The sequence below is a fragment of the Culex pipiens genome, chromosome 3 (genome assembly GCF_016801865.2).
Source record: "Culex pipiens pallens isolate TS chromosome 3, TS_CPP_V2, whole genome shotgun sequence".
Lineage (NCBI taxonomy): Eukaryota > Metazoa > Arthropoda > Insecta > Diptera > Culicidae > Culex > Culex pipiens.
In genome coordinates this window covers 12,988,413-13,012,097 of record NC_068939.1, presented here as the reverse complement: position 1 = coordinate 13,012,097, position 23,685 = coordinate 12,988,413, and the positions used below count along the sequence as shown (strand labels likewise).

The following is a 23,685-nucleotide window of genomic DNA, read 5'->3' as shown; positions in this document are numbered from 1 at the left end:
ATTTGTATTTTTATTATTTGCTTGTTTGCTAAATTCATGTCTAATTGTGGTTTTGGAGACATAATTCTATTCGGTCTTTTTTATCGTTTGTCCTTCTGTGGCATTTCTCTTTCTGTCCCATCTGTCTTCTTGTCCCACCTGTCTTCGAATCCGAACTGTATTACTGTCTCATCAAGGTTTTTCCTTTTTTCTTCCAGTCTCAATAATTATTCTTTTTCTGTTGGATTTGAGTCTCACTTGGGCTCTGTCTCACCTGGCTTCCTTCCTAAACTCTCTGTCTGTCCTTTCTGTCTTAGTTTTCTTTATGCATTCTGTCTCATCTGTTTATCTGCCTCTTCTAGTGTTCAGTCTCATCATTTTCTCTGTATTGACTTTCTTTTTGTCTCATTTGACTTTCTGTCTCATCTGGCATCTGTTCCCCAACCAACTTTTTGTCTCATTTGACTTGCTGTCTCATGTACATTTCCTTTCAAGTGTCATTTTGTCTTATATTTTTCTCTATCTTTTCTTTCTTTATTTCTTACTATTTCTCATCTTTCTTTCTATCCCAAAAGTTGTTCTGTCTCATCTGTGTTTCTGTCCCATTTGGATTTCTGTCTCATTTAACTTTCAGTCCTTGACAAGCATGCCAGATACACAGATTTGTCTGTGTTTCACAGACATTTGAGCTTGCGCCAGACATTTTTTGAGGTGCACAGACTTTAAAAAAAGTTCATTTAATTAATATTTAGTAAAAATATTAGCCGAAACTTATTTCGTTAGTCTTCAAATGCTTACCGAACCACGTAGCCTAGTGGTAACGCTTCCGCCTCGTAAGCGGTAGATCGGGGTTCAAATCCCGGCTCGGACCAACACAACTGGTGATCTTTTCCCTTCAGGATTCGATTGCTTAGTAAAGGGAAGGTAGTGTATCGTCACAAACTGGACCTTATCACGACACCTTAGGGAGGCGACCTATGGAATGTTAACATTAACCTAAACATGTTAACATTAGTTGAGTGAAAAACTGCCACTGAATCCGCTTTGTAAATGCCGGCCCCGATACTCTTCACGGGTGTTCCCCTCAGGAACTGGGAAAGATTTACTTACTTCAAATGCTTAAAAACGCAATTTCTGATGGATTTCCATGACTGTAAATTGATATATTTGAATTTTAGATAAATGCACAGACATACACAGACTTTTTTACAGACATTTTGAATAACCAAGTGGCATCCCTGGTCCTTGTTTTTATCTCATCTGACTTTCTGTCTCATCTAATTTCTAGTCTTATTCTGCTTTCTGTCTCATTTGGCTTGCTGTCTCATATGTTTTTTCCTTTCAATTTCACCATATTTTCACATCTGTTTATCAGTCTAATTTTTTTTTGTCTCATTTGCCTTGCTTTCTAATCTGGAATCTAATATCATTCTTTGTAAGTGTTAATCTGTATTAACTGTTTATCTGTCTCTCTCTATCTCTCTCTGATCTTTTTTTCTATTTCACCTAATCATTTTCTTTTTCTTCTTTTTTCTTATCTGTCTTTCTATCTCACTTGGATTTCTGTCTTATCTGTCTTTCTGTCTCATTTGGAATTCTGTCTCATCTGTCTTTCTGTCTCATTTGGATTTCTGTCTCATCTAACTTTCTGTCTAATCTAGCTTTCTGTCTCATCTATCTTTCTATCTTGTCCTTTTTTGTCTCATCTCCCTTTCTGTCTCATCTGATATCTAGTCTCATTCTGCTTTCTGTCTTATTTGGCCTACTGTCTCATATATCTGTTTATTTTAACTGAAATTCTGTTCTATTTGACCTTATATCCACATCTTTTTATAAGTCTCATTTATTTTTCTGTCCCAACTGTCTTTCTGTCTCATTTGGATATTTGCCAATTTTATCTCTCTAACATAGCTTACTTGTCATCCGGCTTCCAGTCACATTCATTATTCTGTCCCAGCTGTCTTTCTGTCCCATTTGAATTTTTGCCTTATCTGTGATTCAGTGTTAAAAATTTTTCTGTTGAATCTGGCTGTCTCATAATTCCATCTAAAATTTTGTCTAATGTATCTCCCTACCTGAAATGGTTTTCTGTCTCATTCATCTTCTATCTTGACCTTATTTTTGTCTCATCTGCCTTTCCGTCTCATCTGATATCTAATCTCACTTTTTCTGTCTCATTTAGCATGCTGTTTCATATATATTTTGAATTGTACTGTCGTTCTGTCTAATAATTCTTTCTATTCCACTTCATTATCTCACCTGGAGACTATCTTTTTGTCCCAACTGTCTTTCTGTCTCGTTTGGATTTTCGCCTTATCTACCATTTAGTGTGAAATGGTTTTCTGTCGAGTTGAGTTCCTGTCTCATAAGTCCTTTTTTCCTCATCTGTAATCTAGTCTCATCAGAGCCGTATCTAAGGGGGGTGTTATGGGTGTTCAACACCCCCCATGGAAAAAAATGGCTTACACCCCTAACGCCCCGACTAAGACACGGCCCGAAGGGCCGCCATTTTTTATGACTATCAAAGTTTGAAAACCAGGGAAAAACTTCACTCTCACTAGATACGCCATCAAGTGAAAACTCAACTCTCAGTATATACGCCCTCATAAAAACATTTGACGTTAAGAAAAAACTCCACTTTCACAAAACACGCCCTTCTAAAAATATTTAAAATAACTATGTTCGTTGACGCCAAGAGAAAAACTAAACTCTTACTAAATACGCCCTCATGAAAATATTTGCAAAAAAACCCAACTTTCACTAAATACGCCCTCAAGAAAATATTTAAAAAAAAAACTTTGATCGTTGACGGCTTGAAAAAAAGACAACTGTCACTAAATACGCCCTCAAGAAAATATATGAAAAAAGCTTTGATCGCTGACGCCTTCAAAAAAACTAAACTCTCGCTTAATACGCCTTCATTAAAATAATTTAAAAAAGCTTTGATCGTTGACGCCTTGAGAAAATCTAAAGTCTCGCTTAATACGCCTTCATAAAAATAATTTAAAAAAACAACTTTGATCGCTGACCCCTTGAAAAAACTCAACTTTCACTCAATACGCCCTCAATAAAATATTTAAAAAAATCTTTTATCATTGACGCCTTGGAAAAAAACTCAACTTGCACTAAATACGCCCTCAAGAATATATTTTGAAAAAACTTGTATCATTGACGCCTTGAAACAAAACTATACTCTTAATTATTTTATAAAGGCGTATTTACCTACATAAAATAATTAAAAAAAACTTTGATTGTTGACGCCTTGAAAAAAAAACTTTCACTAAATAGGCCCTCAAGAAAATATTAAAAAAAAACTTTGATCGTTGACGGCTTGAAAAAAATTCAACTGTCACTAAATACGCCCTCAAGAAAATATATAAAAAAAAGCTTTGATCGTTGACGCCTTGAAAAAAACTAAACTCTGGCTTAATACGCCTTCATTAAAATAATTTAAAAAAAACTTTGATCGTTGACACCTTGCAAAAAAAAACTTTCACTAAATACGCCAACAAGAAAATATAAAAAATGCTTTGATCGCTAACGCCTTGAAAAAAAACTAAACTCTCGCTTAATACGCCTTCATAAAAATAATAAAAAAAAACTTTGATCGTTGACGCCTTGAAAAAAACTTCCACTAAATACGCCCTCAAGAAAATATTTAAAACAAACTTTGATCGTTGACGCCTTGAAAAAAAATCAACTGTCACTAAATACGCCCTCAAGAAAATATAAAAAAAAGCTTTGATCGCTGACGCCTTGAAAAAAACTAAACTCTCGCTTAATACGCCTTCATTAAAATAATTTAAAAAAAAACTTTGATCGTTGACGCCTTGCTAAAAAAAATTGCACTAAATACGCCCTCAAGAAAATATTCAAAAAAAAAAACTTTGATCGTTGACGGCTTGAAAAAAAATTCAACTGTCACTAAATACGCCCTCAAGAAAATATAAAAAAAGCTTTGATCGCTGACGCCTTGAAAAAAAAAACTAAACTCTCGCTTAATAAGCCTTCATAAAAATTATTTAAAAAAAACTTTGATCGTTGACGCCTTGCAATTTTTTTTTCACTAAATACGCCCCCAAGAAATAATTTCAAAAAAACTTTGATTGTTGACGCATTGAAAAAAAAACTTTCACTAAATAGGGCCCTCAAGAAAATATTAAAAAAATATAACTTTGATCGTTGACGGCTTGAAAAAAATTCAACTGTCACTAAATACGCCCCCAAGAAAATATATAAAAAAAGCTTTCATCGTTGACGCCTTGAAAAAAACCAAACTCTGGCTTAATACGCCTTCATTAAAATAATTTAAAAAAACTTTGATCGTTGACACCTTGCAAAAAAAAACTTTCACTTAATACGCCAACAAGAAAATATAAAAAAAGCTTTGATCGCTGACGCCTTGAAAAAAAAACTAAACTCTCGCTTAATACGCCTTCATAAATATAATAAAAAAAACTTTGATCGTTGACGCCTTAAAAAAAACTTTCACTAAGTACGCCCTCAAGAAATTATTAAAAAAAAACTTTGATCGTTGACGCCTTGCAAAAAAACTTCCACTAAATACGCCATCAAGAAAATATTTAAAACAAACTTTGATCGTTGACGCCTTGAAAAAAATTCAACTGTCACTAAATACGCCCTCAAGAAAATATAAAAAAAGCTTTGATCGCTGACGCCTTGAAAAAAACTAAACTCTCGCTTAATACGCCTTCATTAAAATAATTTAAAAAAAACTTTGATCGTTGACGCCTTGCACAAAAACTTGCACTAAATACGCCCTCAAGAAAATATTCAAAAAAAAAACTTTGATCGCTGACGGCTTGAAAAAAAAATTCAACTGTATAAAAAGCTTTGATCGCTGACGCCTTGAAAAAAAAAAACTAAACTCTCGCTTAAAACGCCTTCATAAAAATTATTAAAAAAAAAACTTTGATCGTTGACGCCTTGACATTTTTTTTTCACTAAATACGCCCACAAGAAATTATTTCAAAAAAACGTTACTTAATCCACCTTTAGGTGGTTGGTGCCTTCCTCACATTCATAAAGTCAGTAAAAATAGCAACATTCCCTTAACATGTTTAACAAATCAACTTTATTACTCATTTCTTTTGATAGAATCGCAGACCTTCAATTTTTCTGGCTCATCGGCAAGGTCTGATAAAAAAAACCTATCCAACGATAGTTCACATGAAAGATTCAGACAATATTTTTATCACAATATCTGAGATCCGGCCTCCAAAAAGTATATAAATAACACTTAAGTGCCAATAACTTTTGATAGGGTTGTCAGATCCTTCATGTTTTAAGCTCATTTGAAAGGTCTTTCGATTATCTAACTAACGATGGGTCGCATGATGGACCCGGACATCATTTTACTGAAATATCTGAGATCCGGCCTCCAAAAAGTGTATAAATAACACTTAAGTGTCAATATCTTTTGATAGGGTTGTCAGATCCTTGATGTTTTAGGCTCATTTGAAAGGTCTTTCGATTATCTAACTAACGATGGGTCGCATGATGGACCCGGACATCATTTTCATTGAAATATCTGAGATCCGGCCTCCAAAAAGTGTATAAATAACACTTAAGTGCTAATAACTTTTGATAGGGTTGTCAGATCTTCAATGTTTTGGGCTCATTGGAAAGGTCTTTTTAATACCTTTCTGAAAATGTATAACATGATAGGGTTTCTTGCAAAAACCACCCTTTTTACAATCTTCCGGACATACGCCAAAATCGTTTTTTTAGCATAACTTTTGAAGTACTTAACTAAACTTGCTGATTTTAAATAGAGACCTATGGGACCCCAAGACGGATCGAATGAGACTAATACGGTCAAAATCCGTTCATCCAGTCCGGAGATAATCGAGTGACAATTTTTTTGTCCACCCACCTACACACATCCACACAGACATTTGCTCAGAACATTATTCTGAGTCGATAGGTATACGTGAAGGTGGGTCTACGAGGTCGAATTAAGAAGTTCATTTTTCGAGTGATTTTATAGCCTTTCCTCAGTAAGGTGAGGAAGGCAAAAACTCTGATCGTTGACGGCTTGAAAAAAATTCAACTGTCACTAAATACGCCCTTTCTTGCAAAATGATGAATTTCCTTAAAATATATTGGTGCAATTAAGTTTTCAGAAACATAATGATACCACCCAGTGAGAATTTGACCTAAAGCTTCGAATCTTTTTAGACTAAACCTCGAATGATTTTTTTTTCAGAGGTACATTATGGGTCCTAATTATATTTAATTAAGAAAAACTTATTTGACTGACATTATTAGAAAAAAAAATAAAGGGTACTCAGTCTTTAATGTTAGTCTATGATTAACTTAAAAAATATGTATCGTTATTGCACTTTGTCAATCTATTATGAGAAGCCAGAAAGAACACCTTCACGCGCAGCGTAAAACGCGCAAGCGTAAATGTGCTGGCGTTTATGCTTCGACTTGACGACTTGTCGATCTTTTGAGCGAGAACGAGCCGGGACTTCAAATTTTATGTTCAGTTTATGATTCCGTATAAAACCAAAAATGTAATAGGAAAAAATAGAATAAACATAAGACGTAAAACACTAATATGGCTATGTTGTTGTTGTTGATTTTATTAGGGGAACTTTAACCCTATGGGCAAGCTTCCCTGCACCGTGCGGTACACGCGGTTCACTCGCACCTCGGGTTTGCTTTGCGCCTGCTTTGTTCGGTTTACACCCGTACCCGACTCACACGAACCGAGGGTATTTTGGTTCATCGTACCAGCGCACCACGACACTCTCGGTTCGCCGCGTCGGTTTTGTGTCTGGCACTCACCCATGGCATGAATCCGGTATATGAGCCAAGGTGCTTCACTCGTTACGAGCCGAGGTACGTGCCGTGGTACGCGCTGGCGGTACAAAACGGGTTCAATACCACGACACGTACCACGGCACGCTGTGTTCATGCCATGGGTGAGTGCCAGACACAAAACCGATGGGGCGAGCCGAGAGTGTCGTGGTGCGCTGGTACGATGTACCAAGATACCAATACACAAATGGGTTCAGGCACGTACCGAAGCTAGAAAACCAAACCCGCGGTGTGCGTTGGCACTGGCGCATGGGAAGCTTGCCTATGGGTCATTCGCTCCCGAATATGGCTATATCTCTGGAAATACATTTTGGAAAAGCTTCAAATTTTAGGCCCAAGCAGTTTATGGCGCATGTTTTCGAATGGATTTTTATTTGAAACTGAATTCTTTAAATTTGATAGTGTTATCTGTAAAATAGTCCAAAAAATACCTCTAAAAATGGCTTTGACCACATTTACTGGTCGAAAATTGTAAATCGAAAAATAAAATGTTCGTCTCCGACCCCACGGCTACAAATCTGAAATATAAAAATTGTGGGTTTTACGAGCGGTTTTCCAATGATGGAAGACACAAATTTTTAAGAGCGGATACAGACATCGCTCAAGTATTTCAGAAAAAGAGCTCTAAAAAATCAGACTTTGAGTTCCGGGTTTCGGGCCAAAATTCAATCGAAAGAACGCATCTAAACCTTCAAACTAGACATTCTGGGATTTTTTCTGGGACGATCCCTCGCCGTGCACGATTTTTTAAAGATTTCTGAGAAAAGCGTTTTTCCAAAAGCAAACCTTCAACCTTTCTTTTGTAAGAAAGGCAAAAAGCTTTGATCGCTGACCCCTTGAAAAAAACTAAACTCTCGCTTAATACGCCTTCATAAGAATTATTTAAAAAATAAAAACTTTGATCGTTGACGCCTTGAAAAAAACTGAAGTTTAGCTTAATAAGGCCTCATTATAATCTCGAAAAATCGAAATCGCACTAAAATCGGCCAGCTATTTTTATTATAAAGCCTTTGACGAACTGGATAGGCCCTCCTTGATTTTGTTTGTAAAATACTTAGATCGTTATCAGCCAGATCCAAATCCAACTTTGACTATGTACGCCAAAGTTTTTTTTATATACACAGAAAAAAAATCATGGTAATATTACATCTGGGAAGGGGTACATCTTTTATGTCAGAAAAAAGGTGTAATTTTACCACTGGAAATGTGTATTTTTACCACTATTCTGGTGTAATGTAACTTTTTCAGTCTAAATTGAGGTAAAATAACATCATAAAAGAGGAAATATTCAACCTTCCAAAATTACAGCTTCCAAATTTACATTATGGAACTGGAACTGGAAACAAAAAAGTACAAATTCGAAATCTATATTTTCTGATCCTGCTGAAATTTGGCGAAACTATTTATCATATCGAAACATGAAAAAATCTTCTATTTTTTTGGCACAGCCCCAAAGTTTTACGATTTTCGCCAGTTAAAAAAAACATTGTCAAATATTTTGGAAAAAAATGATATATTCGACAACGAATATTCGACTGCAATTTTTAAAAGAAACTTGACGCTGCTTCAATTCAGCGTCATCATTTTGATTAATATCAAACATGGCAGCATTTTGAGCAATTAGAATAAATGATGCAGGGATGGATGTAGGTAAATTCTGCTACTTTAAGCTTATAAATTTGAAATTCTCAAGAGATTTCAACTTGCCCTAACAAGTAAAGTTCGATTCGAATAAACAATTTGATGACGCCATATAATTCAGCGTTTTTTAAAAAAAGCAGTCGATTTTTGCTTTTTTGTATCCACGACATGGCCATTTGAAAACTATAATTTAAAAAAATAGATGAAAATCGAAAAAACTTTGGGGCGGTGCCAAAAAGAAGGGATTTTGCATGTTTCGATAGGATAAACAAAAAAAATCAAATCAAATTATTCGCTCTACAGCATTGCCTTGGCGTTCTCGATTGCGAGATTCCTACTCGAAACTAGGTGTTCGAAGGCTTGATTGTTGAGGCAATTGCAAACCTCTTTTTACACCTTAGCTTCCATCTGATGTGTATCAAACCCTATTTGAGTCGTTGCTGTAACGTTGACAGTGCATTGTAAGTCAACGCCTTAAGCTGTCAGGAAGTAGTAGTTATACCAACGTTAACAATTGTAAAACTACCTTATAAAAGCGCCCTGCGCTAGTAGTTCGTCCTCTTTCGTCAACGGACTCTGGACGAGTCGGATTAACCAAGAAGTCGTCGGAAATACAAGTCTGGTAAAGTATTTCATACAAAGTGTCTTTTATTCCCTCGTATCACAATACAGCAATGGCGACGAGGTGAAAAGGAAAACGCGTAGATATCGATGCGAGTGGAATAATGAGTGCTAATTTGATAATCGAGAAGAAAGTGAGTTGTTACCATCGTAGTGGAAGAACATAACCTCAAACGAACATGTGCTCGGTGGGTCATTGTTTGTTGGTGGAGAAAGTTCGGAGATCTAGCTCAGATCAAACTAAGCGGTCAGTGAAATGTCTCGATTGTCAGCCAGTGAACACGTGGTCAAGGATGGTCCTGGAAAGATCAAGGTTAGTGGAGGAGAATGGTGGCCAGTGGTCCAGAGCGGATTCAGGTAAATTCTAACATGCATGCTGTCGGTTAGTTTTTTGTGGTCGTCGGCAGTCGCTTCGATCCGCCGCCATCGAATCTGGTGTCAAGGTCATCCTTGTCGTAAGAGCCTCAGCCATGTCAGCTGAGTACAGTCTTTAAGAGTTTCCACGTGGTAAGTCACGGTGTTTGAAATTCAGTGTTTAGAAGTCGGCAGTCAGCCATTTTGCAGTCAGTCAGTGAAAAGTTCATCAAGCCAGTCTTTGAACTTTTAGTCAGTCAGTCGTTGGTCACGTGTTGATCAACATTCGTAGAAAAATGTTTCCAGAACATGAATTCGGTTAGTGCTTGAAGCTAATCATTGTTGACAGTGTCGAGTCAACAATAAAGTCAGGCTAGTCCTTCGCATTCCATGAAATAAGTCGAAAAGCCGGTGAAACAAAAAAACGTCGTCAAGTCGAACAAAAGGTCAGGTCAGTCAGAGTTCTTAAGTAGCAGTTCAAACAAATATTAAAGCCGGGAGAGTTGATGTGTATCAAACCCTATTTGAGTCGTTGCTGTAACGTTGACAGTGCATTGTAAGTCAACGCCTTAAGCTGTCAGGAAGTAGTAGTTATACCAACGTTAACAATTGTAAAACTACCTTATAAAAGCGCCCTGCGCTAGTAGTTCGTCCTCTTTCGTCAACGGACTCTGGACGAGTCGGATTAACCAAGAAGTCGTCGGAAATACAAGTCTGGTAAAGTATTTCATACAAAGTGTCTTTTATTCCCTCGTATCACAATACAGCACCATCCACCCCGGGATTCGAACTGACGACCTTTGGATTGTTAGTCCAACTGCCTACCAGCGACTCCACCGAGGCAGGACCCAGGGAGACGACTCCTACACCTGGACTGAGCTAACGACCTAACCTCTAGGTTAGTCCGGGGCCAACATTTACTTCCCGTCCGACGGAAGGCGTGATCAGACAAATCTCGTCTCGAAAAATGCCACCGGGACCGTCTGGGATCGAACCCAGGCCGACTGAGTGAGAGGCAATCACGCTTACCCCTACACCACGGTTCCCGGCATAGGATAAACAGCTCCGCTAAATTTTAGGCATGTTCAGAAAAAGTCAATTTCGAGTGGCGTGAAATGGCCTCGTAAGCAATTGTATGGGCAGCTGTCAAACTTCTATGGAAACTTGTACGGACAAATCAATGTTTTTTTGACGATATTATCTTTTTTATCTACAAACTGATCTCTGAAATGTGATTGATTCGAAAATGTTTAAAAATGTTATTGTGTGATAAGACCGAGGATTGAAAATAAAAGTTGTTGGTTGGTAGGTATGTTACATTTGACAAGAAAAAAAATCCGTCAGCTTTGAGGTTTGTGTTCTATCAAAGAAATCTAGAAATCTGGTAAGTTTGGTACGAAAACTTTTTGTTGATTTTGATTTTCCAAAAACTTTATGAGCTTATAGTTTGGGTTTTAAAGAACAACTTTGCTGTAAACATCGAAGAGATACGTCTACATCGCCTTAATTTTTATTTCAAACTAAAATCAAACTAAGGGATTATTGTTTGTGCCAAAGCAAATCTCGCTGATGTCTTTGGCAAACTTGTTCCTTAAAACACAAACTATAAGCTCATGATATGTTTGAAGAATAAAAAAAAAACGGCGAAAACCAAAATGCATAGATAAAACGAGTTGATTTCCATTTTGAATTGATTTGGCTTGAGATGCTCGAGTTCGTTACCAATCTGGCTTAAGCTGTGTAAAGATAAAAAATGCCGTCCTGTAAAATTTTCTCCAAAAATTTAGGGGCAAAACAAATTACTGAAGAGAAAAAAATTAATTGAAAACAAAACAATCTAAACTATCAAGGATTCAATAACGTTATTTCAATATTTTCTATCACATATATCACATCAATAATATATGCAAGAATAACAATATTTTCATGAACTTATTGATGTTTAGATATTTTTTTAGCATTACTGCTACAATATATAAAGCAAATTTCACGTTTTTGTTTGGTACGCATTTGTTGACTGTATACGCCCTTCCTATAACACACACACACCCCTAACGCCTTATGGGGGGAAACACCCCCCATTGAAGAATCCTGGATACGGGCCTGAGTCTCATGTGTCATTCTGCCCCAAATTGCGTTCAGTCTCATCTTACTTTCTGTCTCATCTATCCCTCTGTCTCAACTGTCTCATCTACCTATCTATCTTAAGTTTTAGTTTTTTTTTCTAATTTTCTGCATCATAATATTATAGTTTTTGCCTTCCTCACTGAGGTAAGGCTATAATCCTGCTCTAAAAATGAACTTTTTATTTAAAGCTCGAAACCCCACCTTGATGTATACATATCGACTCAGAATCGAAAACTGAACAAATGTCTGTGTGTATGTGTGTGTATGTGACCAATAATGTCACTCAGTTTTCTCAGCACTGGCTGAACCGATTTTGACCAAACCAGTCTTATTCTACTTGGTTTAGGGTCCCATACGGTGCTATTCATTTGTTTGAAGTTTCGATAAGTAGTTCAAAAGTTATGTATAAAAATGTGTTTTCGCATATTTTCGGAAGTTGAATAAATGGCAGGAAATTGCACCAAATATCATCATGTTATATATCGTTTGATAGGTAATCGAGAGACCTTCCAACGAGTCCAAAACGTTGAAGATCTGGCAACCCTGCCTCGAGTTTTGGCCACTTAAGTGATATTCATGTACTTTTTGGAAGCCGGATCTCACTTAAATGTATGTAAACTATGTTCGGATCCATCATCCGACCCATCGTTGATTAGGTTATCAAAATACCTTTCCAACGAGTCCAAAACATTGAAGATCTGGCAACCCTGCCTCGAGTTATGACCGCTTAAGTGATATTTATGTACTTTTTTGTAGCCTGATCTCACTTAAATTTATGTACACAATGTCCAGATCCATTATCCAACCCATAGTTGGTTAGGTAATCAAAAGACCTTTCTAACGAGTCCAAAACATTGAAAATCTGGCATTCCTGCATCGAGGTATGACCGCTTAAGTGACATTTATGTACTTTTTTGAAGCCGGATCTCACTTAAATGTATGTAAACAATGTCCGAATCCATTATCCGACCCATCGTTGGTTAGGTAATCGAAAGACTTTCCCACCGAGTCCAAAATATTGGCAACCCTGTCTCGAGTTTTGACCACTAAAGTGACATTATTTTATTTTTAAAGGCCAAAGACCTTTCCATTGTTATACCGGATCTTAAAAAATTGATGAAATTTGTGTCCAAACCCATCTTATTACCGATTGTTGGTAAAGAGTGAGGAAGGCATCAACCACATAGGTGGATTAAGTTAGTTTTTTATTGTACATTTTTATCATTTTTAATTTTTACATTTAAACATTTTGTGTCGTTTTTATTTATATCTAATCTGTCTTTCTGTCCCACCTCTACTTTTAATATTTTTGTTATGTCCATTCTTTTTTTTTTTTTTTTATTCAATTTTGTTTTACTCCCAATCCTACGAAATTGTTATTTTTTTTAGTATAACATCACTTACAAAAGCACTAACGCAACCCATTTCTTCTCTCTCTTTTTCCCCAGCTCTCGGTGACGCTATGTAATCTGGGCGTGGGCGCTACCTTCGGAGAGTCCATCCTGCACGACCTGCCCCGGGACAGCACGGTGGTGACCAAAACGACCTGCGAGCTGCTGCGCGTCGAGCAGGCCGACTTTAGACTGATCTTCGAGGTAAGCCTTTCCGTCTCTGTGTCTGGTTTGGAGGGGGGTGGCGTACAAACCGAACGACGAGCTCAGGTGTTATCGGGAAAGGTCGTCGGGGCTTTAATTAGGTTCATCGCGCTAATTAGGGCCAGTGATTTTGCTGGCTTTGAAACGCAAACAAAGCTCCCGGGAAGGGGATATTGCTGCGAATGGGAAAAGTTTGGGCAATCGGACCGTCCCATCGGAAAGCGGTGCCATGGTCACAAAGGCCGAAAACGTTGTACAGACGGTACAAAGTGTCAGTTCATTTGGCAAATGGAGCGCCAATTAATTAAGCTTAAGGTGTATCCTGTTTCTATGAAGGATGAATGGAGTGTGTTTTGGGTGAAGACAAAATTGAAATAACAAAAACAAAAACAATCATCATTTTTCCACGACATTTGACTCAACATCGGAAGTAAAAAAAAGACCATTTCTTTACTACCCCAAAACCGTCCCATTGTGGTCCATTAATAACCCTCTTCCTGTTGCCGAAGGCTTCACCACCCACGCACGTTTTATCATTTCCACTTTGCTGGAAATAGACTCATCGCTCAACTTGTGACCCCTCTCGGGCTGGTCCTCCAGGATGGACGAACCTGGTAGGCTGGTTCAAGACTTAACTTTTGTCTTTGTCGCAGACTGCAAAACTATTACAAACCAGACAATGGAGTTAAATGTTACATAATTGAGCTAAGTTAAAAAAATATTGATTTTTAGTTATAATTAGGGTTTTTCTCATAAATGGTAAAATTGCTCTACCGGTTAAGAAACACTGCTGTAATTTGATTAAATTGACCAATTCATTAACACAGTAAGTGGCTAATGTCATCATTTTCAGTGGTAATTTAACCATCACATTATGATAGATTTGTCTGATTAACAACGATATAGATTAGCAGACAGTTTTCGACCAGCAGTGATATGAGTACCAAGTGGTTTAGTGCAACTCTCGTCGGATTGATTTTCCTTAACCCGAGTGCTCAAGACACATGGATCAGATTTCGTAAACCAAATCTGAACAACGAACTTCTAGCTGGAGAAACTGTCGAAGATTTCCACAAACCGGTGTCATTTTTCTACGTTGATTATAACGGAGGTGATGGAATCATGATTGACACTAAAGAACTGTTGCGCCGCAACCCCTGTATGATGATGGAACCTTCCTACGCAAATGTGCGACATGAGATGACCTTATATGGAACATGCAACTACCACGAAATGTTGCAGCTAAAGATCAACCGTGCTAATGGATCATGGAAAGCTGCTGTGAAATTATCAGCAAATTATAATTTAGATTATAGGGCTGATGGCTTTGAATTGCTCTGGCAAGGGATCAACCAAACAGTTATTCTAAACACAAGAAATTTATATTTTGGTTCAACTACTGTCGATCTCTTACTCCACAAACAATCGATGAGTATTCAGGAAGTACGATCCATGTATCCTGAATTGAACTTGTCGCCTAGAATACACTCGGATGCGAAATGTCAATGCTTGAACGGATCTAGTTTCAACTATCGAAAAACATGGCTCAAGCTTAGTCCTAAAACCAAACAACCGAATGAGAACAATAGTAGACCTAATTGGGGCATTTTCATTGGCCTGGCTGTCTTGATCATTTTTGGCATTGCAGTAATTTTAGTTTTACGTCATAAAAATAATAGATCAAACAGAATAAGTGCAGCTTCACAAAATGAATAAAATTGACCAAGTGGCATGAAGTTAACATAGTGATCGTTTCCTAATAGCATTATAAATATGGTGGAGCGTGTCAACCAGCAAAATGACCACTTGAGTAATTATTCTTCTCAATTATTACCAAAAACACCTGCGTGACTGACAGTCTTGTAACATTTTATGCGTATGTACATTAATAAAGAATTGTAGGTATTATAAAAAAATACCCTACCTGATAGATACAAATCTTTCTATACTTTTATAAGAATGGATAACAAATTAAATATAACAACAAATTTAAATCTGGAAAGAAATGCCAAAATTTTCAACAAAAAAAAAGTGTACGAGTGGTTTATGGATAGCCCCTCATTGAACTGCAGCGTATACTGAAAGTATGAAAATGTTGTAAAAGGACATAAAAAAGCCTGGCCTATATTAGTTGCATCATCTTAACGTTTAAAGTGCTTCAAAGTGCGAGATACAATTTTGATGTTTTCTACAAAGTTGCTCAACAATTTTCTAGAAGAGAAAAACTTCTTAAATTCACAATTTTTCAGAAAATCCATTTTCTGGGCTCAACTTTGGCTATGTTTTTAAACCTCTACTGCCACATTTTTTTTCGAAATTTTTTATTTTTCCCGTGTTCAGGAGGTCATTTTGAGCAACTTTTGTTCTACGAAAAACTTTACTTCTCTTGTTTTATGTTTTTCTTGTTTCATTTTTAGTATTTGAATTTGCATTTATCTTGTTTAGTTTATGTTTGTTTTTGGTAGTATTTGGCCTACTCTACCTCCTCCTATCATTACATTTTGCCTTTCTAATTTTTTCATGTTTTTACAGTAACTTTTTCAATTTTTTGCATGTTTTTCACATTTTCTGTTATAAAATGGAACCATTATTATTTAAATTGTAAATAAATGCGTAGAGGCGTAGTCTGGGGCACTAGAAAAATTACTGCATACTTCTTTTTACTTAAAATATGGGAAATGTTAGTAAAAAACACAGCCAAATATGACCCCTAAAAAAAATACATTTTTAAAAACATTGGCAAAGTCACATAAAACAAGTCAAACTTCCAACCCTAAAATTTTCCAAAATTTTAAAAGTTCTTCTTTCCAATGCTTTTTGAAGATCAAAAATTGGTTGAAAAATTGATTTTTGGCGATTTTTTAAATCGAAGCCCGTCTAGAGGCAGGGTTGGGTTGTATCATCCACTGTATTTTAAGCCAATATAAAATGCAGTAATTAAAAAAACATTTCCAAAGCTAATTTTAATATTTTATAGCCAATAATGTTTGAAAAACACTTGAAACTTGAAACACATGAAAAACTAACTAAAAACAATTTAAAAAACACATTAAAATTGATCATTCTCCGCCAACTCACAGTTGTTCCATTTTTCGACATCTCTTGACAGAGCTGCGGTACTACCCCTTTCTTTTTTGTACATTCGGAAAAGACGTGTTTTTTCAACAATTTCGTCAGTCTGAAATGGTGATGGTTTGGAAATTTGGCGTCAGAGGAAATTTTATGTAGAATTGGGCACCCAATTTGTTGGCGTACTCAAAATCCCGAAAAAAACGTATTTCTCATAAAAAAAATACAAAAGAGCAATTCTCCACCAAACCCGGAAATGGATTTTACTTATATTTTTTTATTTGACTCAAACTTTGTGGGGGCCTTCTCTATGACCAAACAAGTAATTGTGTGCCATTGGTTCTCCCATAAAAGGCTCCATACAAAAATCAAATAAATTTTTTGATCGATTTGGTGTCTTCGGCATGAGGAAGTATGAGGAATGTTCAGAAAAAATAGGTACACGGAAAAAAATGTATGATTTTTTAAATTAACTTTCTTTCACAAAAATTCAATGTCTCAAAATCCGTAATTTAACATTTTTGAATTTTTCCATATGTTTTAGGGGACAAACACCCGCATCTTTTATGCCATTCAGAAGTTTGGACATAATTTGGCTGACGAGTTATGATTTTTTTTAAAGTGATTTTTGTAAAAAAAATAAATCTTGTAATTAAAATTACTTGACCCCATTTTTTATTTAAAATCAAATTTGCAATCGAAAAGTAATTTATTTTTTTCAGTTAAGTGCGTAATTTTCAAAATATAGCCACTCAAATTCTAGTTTTTTTTCCTTTTCAAAAAAGGGTTCATGATATTTCTGAAAATATGTTTTCCTACAATTTCGTCTGAGAATCATTGAAGATTGGACCTCTGGTTACTGAGATACAGCGGATAAAAGAAAATGAAACAGGCAAATTGTTTTTTTTCAAGTCTCATCCAAACAACCCTCCATTTTCAAATGTCGATATCTCAGCAACTTTTTTTAATATTAAAATTAAAAACATTCGTGAAATTTTCCGATCTTTTCGAAAACAATATTTTGGAAATTTTGGAGTCAAGACTAACATTCCAAATGGGCGTTATATTGAATATTTGGCCCATTTGAAATTTTAGTACTTTTTGAATGCAAATTCAATTTTAAATCAAATATGAGGTGGAAAAAAAATTTAAGTTCTCGGCGGCAGAACGTTTGACCATACTTCTCTATGGCTCAAAAGTTGCGGGTTTTTATCCCCTAAAACATATAAAAAATCTCGAAAAAAAATACGTGTTTTGGGAAATTGAGTTTTTGTGAAAAAAAAACAATAAAAAAATTGGCAATTTTGTTTCTGCGTATCTATTTTTTATGAATATTCCTCAATAATGTAGCTTTGCCTTTGCCGACAACACCAAATCGATCAGAAAATTCATTCAAAAGTTACAGATTATCGAATATTTACGTACCATTTTTGTATGGACAGCTGCCAAAATTGTACGGAGACTTGTATGGGTGAACCAATGACACAAAATAGCTTCTTCGGTCATAGGGAAGGCTCCCACAAAGTTTCATCAAAATCCAAAAATCCTAAAAAAATAAAATTGGTCGAAACCGGCCGATTTCGTAGAGAATTGCTCACTTTTCGAATCGTAGTCCTGGCCGGGCAGACGGTTATAACAAAATTCATGCCATTTCAATAACAAATATTGTTAAAATAACAGAAAGTGTTATGGATTCTTCTTGAAAAATCAACTTTTGCATAAGGGTCTAATAACAGTTTATGTTATCATAACAAAATTTGTTATTGGTCTGATATTGGTTGAAAGCCAAAACAACTTTGGAATAACATTTTTTGTTATTGAAGAATACCTCCAACTGTTATTGGGATGATCGGATTAGTTGTTAAAGTAACAAAAAATAATAACAAAGATTTGTTTGAAGAATAACTTAAAATGTTATTAGTTTGTTATTACAATAACAACTCAAAAACAAAAAAATCATAACGGCGAATAACAAAACTTGTTATAAATAACATAAAATGTTATTGGCCTAGTATTTTCAAATATCAAAAAATGTTATTCCAAGGTTATAACCGTCTGCTCGGGTGTGCAAAAAAAAAGTTCGAACCAGCCTAACCTTACAGAGGTGAATGCCACGTCCAGGTACGAGTGTTTTCTTTCACACAAACAAAGTTTTTCCAGCGTCAAAGGGGAGTTGGGGGAGGATAAAAATAAATTTTCGTTATCATTACTGGCTGGGACCACGATGCATTGCTGCCAAAAAAAGAAGAAGATGATGAAGATGATTGTGATGATGGAACTGACACTGCCGTCATTATCATCATTGAAAGCGTGTTTTTCGCTGGAAAAAAAATTGAGGGAAAACACCTTTTGTTGTCAGGTGTGAGAGGTGGAAAAGGGGCGCCCCAACTTTTGCTCCGGGTTTTCCCGGGTTTTGAACTTTGGTGGTCGTGCGTAAATCTTGATCGTAACTCCGTTGATATAAACGATGATTTGTGGCCGTGACACGCGGTTCTGGTTGCGTGCGCGGGTCGCGGCACGGCATTTATCTTTTCCTTGTACTTTTTTTTTGTTTTCATTGGACGGGACAATTATGCTTTTTTAGCTGGGAACAAATGTATCTTAGCGTGTTACATACCTTGATTTTTTATTTCAGAAATTGGTATGAAGCTTCGATTGGATTTGACCTTCTCGTGACCACCAGGTAATAAACTCTGGTTAAGCATTATTAAAACACCCTGATAAATTGAAAATTCTCCATCATTCCCCCAACTGACACCAAAAAAACGCAGAATCCTCATCATTTTTCAGTCCAAATATCCACAGACTTGTATCCCCCGCGGAAAAAGGTTCACAAAGTTAAATAAAAATATGCAAAAGAGGGAGGGGTTGGAAAAAATATCCTGCCGAGGGTGGTGACCCACTTGAAAATTCCTTTGGTTTTGCTGTGATCCTTTCTCGCTGCTACCACCCACAAGTGAAAGGTGGTGGAGGGGAGAAAAGTATGAAATGCCACCGAAAAAGGTGAGTTATTTCATTTTCACGCATCACTTTCGCACGTCACTTGGTGGAATTCGCACGAATTTTTTTTCGCGTGGGGTGGATGGTATGTTTCGATTGAATTAAATTTGAGCACTGAATGTTGGTGCATTAAATTGAGTGTGAAAAAGTGAATTTTGTTACGATTTTCCTCTGTTTTGTTGGTGAAGCAATACAGTAATATAGTAATAACAGGTTTTTATTTGCTGAACAATAAAATTGCTTAATCAATTTTAACAATTAATAAAGTGAGGATTAATAACTTTTGATAATGAAAATTTCTGAAAAATTTAAATTCTTATCGTTTAATGCAGATTTCTCGATATATCTCCCTACTTCGATAGAGTCTGCCGTGCAAAAAAAAAATAAAACAATCGTTTCAACAGATACAATAAAATTTATTCATAGTTTTAGTTTATATCTTTTTTTTCTTTATAATTTAACCTTAAATTACTTCTTATATAAATCCTCCCAAAATCATACTTTAACACGATCCAAACAAACAGCTTTTGACAGAGCTTTGCCCACCCATCCCCTCAAGATGCTGGAATCAATATCTTGATGGCTCACGTAGCCGACTCCCCTTCTCTTTCGCTAAAGCTATACCAGACATGTCCTGCAGAATCCCGGCGGCGCACGTGTGTCGTCCACAACAGACCTCCCGGATAGCATATCCCAGGGACAAATTAAGAATGTCGTCGAATGTCGTCATCACTCTGTGAGTGTGGAATGTCATTCAACATGGATTTCTTGAAATCCGAAGCACCTTGAGACATCGTAGTTATTTTTAGGGTTTTTTGATAGATGGTTCTATTTTTGAGGAGTTTTTGATACTATTTCGAGCATTGTTATTCTCGGATTATGAATGGATCCGAGAGTTGAAGAAAGGTTGAAGATGACGTTAATTATACTATTTTAAGTGACCGTATTTGGATTTAACCAGTTTCAAACAATGTTTATGGAATGATTCTCAAGAGTTTTGATTAAATTACTTTTAATATTCAAATCAAAATCTCGACTCTAGGTTTTTGTAAGAACTCTAGTCGAACAAACTTTTACAAATGTAATGAAGGCACACTTTTTAAATTTGAAACCAAATAAAATTCCCAATTTGCATTCTAAATTGATGGATTGCGCAAAAATTAGTGCCTTCCTCCGAGCAACCAAACATTAACTCATAAATCAACTGCCGGGAAAATTAATCGAGCACCATTCCCCGTTGCGGCGTACAAATTTCGCGCTTTTTCCTCCCCACCAACTCTAAAAATTACTACGTTTAACCGTCATCTCCCCTTTCTGTCTTCCCTTGAGAGGGTCATGGAAGGTGGAAGGGCGAAGATTGTGATGGAGAGATATTTAATCAATTTAATGAAAACATTCCACAACTGAAGTGCCCTGCGAGGGTACTTTACGCCTCTTCCGATCAACTTGGGGTGACCATTGAAGATGGAATCAACTGAAATGAAGCATCATCGACGTAAGGAACATATTTCTTGGTAAAAGTGTGGAAAATTTTCAATTTTGGACTGTATAAAAAACATTCTATAACGTTTGAGATGTGTTGCATAGATCACAAAATTTTTAAATAAAAATAATGTTCTAAACAAGAAAATAACCCTTCTGGGCAAGGGTCCTGATTTTTCAGTTCAAAGATCCGAAATCACTCACTCATCACCGAACGAATCATTGCCGACTGGAGCGCGCAACCATTCGCGAGCGAACACGACGCGCTAGCTGCCAGCGGGCTGGCTCGATCGCTTCACTCATCGAAACACAAACACAAACATGCTCAGAGAGGAGAGAGTATTAAAAAAAATACTAGCGCGACGCTCACTGGGCATGCACTATAACAGTTTGCCGTCAATTATAATTTGGCATGGTGGAAATTGCTGCCAAATGTGTCTTTCATGTTGTGTAAACAACAAAGTTGCTAAATATTGTAGATATCATTGATTTTAAGCAATTTCTTAAATGATCAAAGCAAAGCCGAAGGCAAACTATTTTCTGTCAGCTTTGAGCGACTTTACGAAATCGACCTCTCTGAACTATTCGGTGTACTACCCGATTGGAATGAGAGAAAGAGCATAGAGAGAGCGTTCAGTAGCGATTGGTGCGTGAGTGACAAACAGTAGGAATGTTCTGGATTATTGCAGATTCGAAAAAAAAACAATAAATTTCCCATAAAATGACTTGCAACGCAAAATGGCACAGTTTTTAAAACTTGTTTTGTTTTTTTTTGTAATTATTAAGAAACTTTTAACTATGAGTCTTTCAAGTCCTGAACTATTTTTGAGTTTTTTCGATGAAAATTACGTTTTTTCGGATGTCTGGATACGCCATCAAAGTCCTTAAAACAACAAATTTCCATATCATCACCAAATCAGGCTGTAAATAATCGAAAAACATGCATTTTTTCGCATGTTCAAAAATAGAAGGAGGCGTACTGTTTCTCCGTCAAGAGATATCGAAAAATTGACCTGTCAGTTGAAGTTTTGAAGTTTTGAGCATGCTGGAGCTAAGCCTTCAAAGTTTTTTTAATTGGTCCCAGATAGGTGATTTGTTTAAAATGCACCAAAAGATGTAGATATTTATACTGAATAACCAAATCATGCAAATCCAAATCGGTTTATGAGGAAGGAAGGTTTTGTGACCGAATGTGCTGAAACATGAGGTACTGCGAAATTTCGTAAATCTTAAGAAAAAAAGACAAGTCAATAGTTTTTGCTCCTCGACCAAAACCCGGTGACACAATAATAATACGATACGTACACAACTTTGAAACTACGAGCAATCAAAAAGTCATTTTCCTTTGTAGTTTATAAAGCATGTTTCTACAAGGCAAAAAAAATTAGCAGCGGTGGACTAAGTGTCATGTGGAATTGTGCTTTTATCATAGGAATAACTATCTTGAGCTCAGACGTATTAATAATGACCAAGGAGAACAAAACAAGCCAATATGTTATTAAAAAAATAAATTAGCTTTATCATGAACTGAAATTACACGCATAATAAATTGTTCTAAACACCATAGGTGATTTGAATAACATGCTACTGACCTGTGAAACTAAAAGCCAATTTCGTGAAAAAAAAAAACACGAAAAGAAAACAGAATTTCACTACTCCGACTTGACAGCCCTTTCATGTCGAAAATACGAAGATTTTTATTAACTTTTTTGAAACATTGCTTTCGGTATACACGGATAGAAATTTTGTAATCAAATTCGGTAACTCATTTTTTTCCGATTTCAAAAAACAATGTTGTCGATTTTGAAAACATTTACATTGAAATTAAAAAAAAATCAATTTCACATCCCGGGCAGACGGTAATAACAAAATTCATGCCTTTTCAAAAACAAATAGGGAGTTTGGGGTAATATGGACAGGGGGGGTAATTTGGACACCCCTTTAAAAATCACGTTTTCTTCGGATATAAAGTGAAAACGGCAATTTAAGTGATAAGGCTAGTACTAGTAATGGCCTAGGAGTATGGACAAACCAAAAAAGTTGGAATAGGTTAAGTAGTTTTGGTGTAATATGTAAAAGTTTCCAAAGGCCGGTTGGCACTGCCTTAAATTCTAATATTTGAAGGTTAGGAAATAAGGTTTTGCAGGGGTTTTATGGCAAAAACATTTAATGTTTAAGGGGGTTGCTTGGACGATGCCTGAGATATGTACGTATAAAAATTGTGCATTATATCCATTTTTATCATCAAAAATTGCAATTTATGATAGAATATGCTATGGGGGTAATTTGGACATGGCTTGTGGGGTAATTAGGACATACCTGAGAGTCTACCTGTCAGGCAACAAAAAAGTAACTTTCATGGTTGGATGAGTTTTTAAAGCGATTTAGATAAATTTAGAGGGATTTAATATGTCAAAACAATCAAAAAGGAATGTGAGCAATGAGAACTTTCACAAAACCCCTATTTTTTAATTTAGATAAATTTATTCCAATATTCGAATTGATGAAAATCTGATTACTGTACATTTGGCGTTCAACAAGACTCTAATGTTGATTGCTTTTAATTAATTTCTTTGACATTTCTAATTTCTATGCTGGTTTACAATAATATTTAAATTTGAAGGGCTACAGAATGTAAAATTAAAAAAAACGATATTTTCAGGCTAATAAATTCTATATAAAGATTGATATATATAAACATAAACGATACCTTAATCACTAAAAACTATACTTGTGCCTGATCCAGAATCAATGTTTAAATCATTTCAGTATTAATGATTAAATTATGTATGCTACACTGAACTATTTGTTATCTTCCTATTGAATTATAGTTCTATCACAAAATCATTATTTAAACCTTTGATGAAATATTGTGAGCAAAACAACACTTCAAAATCTAAAGCAATTACAAAACCAGGTTGAAAGATAAAAAACATGCTCAAAAAATCAAATGTTAAACTTATTCTTC

General features: G+C 35.9%; 2 protein-coding genes across 9 annotated transcripts in view; both read left to right on the top strand.

Annotated features, from left to right (window-relative positions):
• The window catches only part of LOC120432597 (RNA-binding protein 1), a 454,616-nt gene that overhangs the window by 25,978 nt on the left and 404,953 nt on the right, over positions 1–23,685 (top strand). The window lies entirely within an intron of this gene.
• The window catches only part of LOC120423495 (rap guanine nucleotide exchange factor 4), a 330,099-nt gene that overhangs the window by 190,082 nt on the left and 116,332 nt on the right, over positions 1–23,685 (top strand). For all 7 annotated transcript variants that reach the window (XM_039587335.2, XM_039587332.2, XM_039587331.2 and 4 more), the window contains one exon: positions 13,020–13,166. In XM_039587335.2, the coding sequence (XP_039443269.1) occupies positions 13,020–13,166 (147 nt within the window). The remainder of the gene's footprint in view (positions 1–13,019; positions 13,167–23,685) is intronic.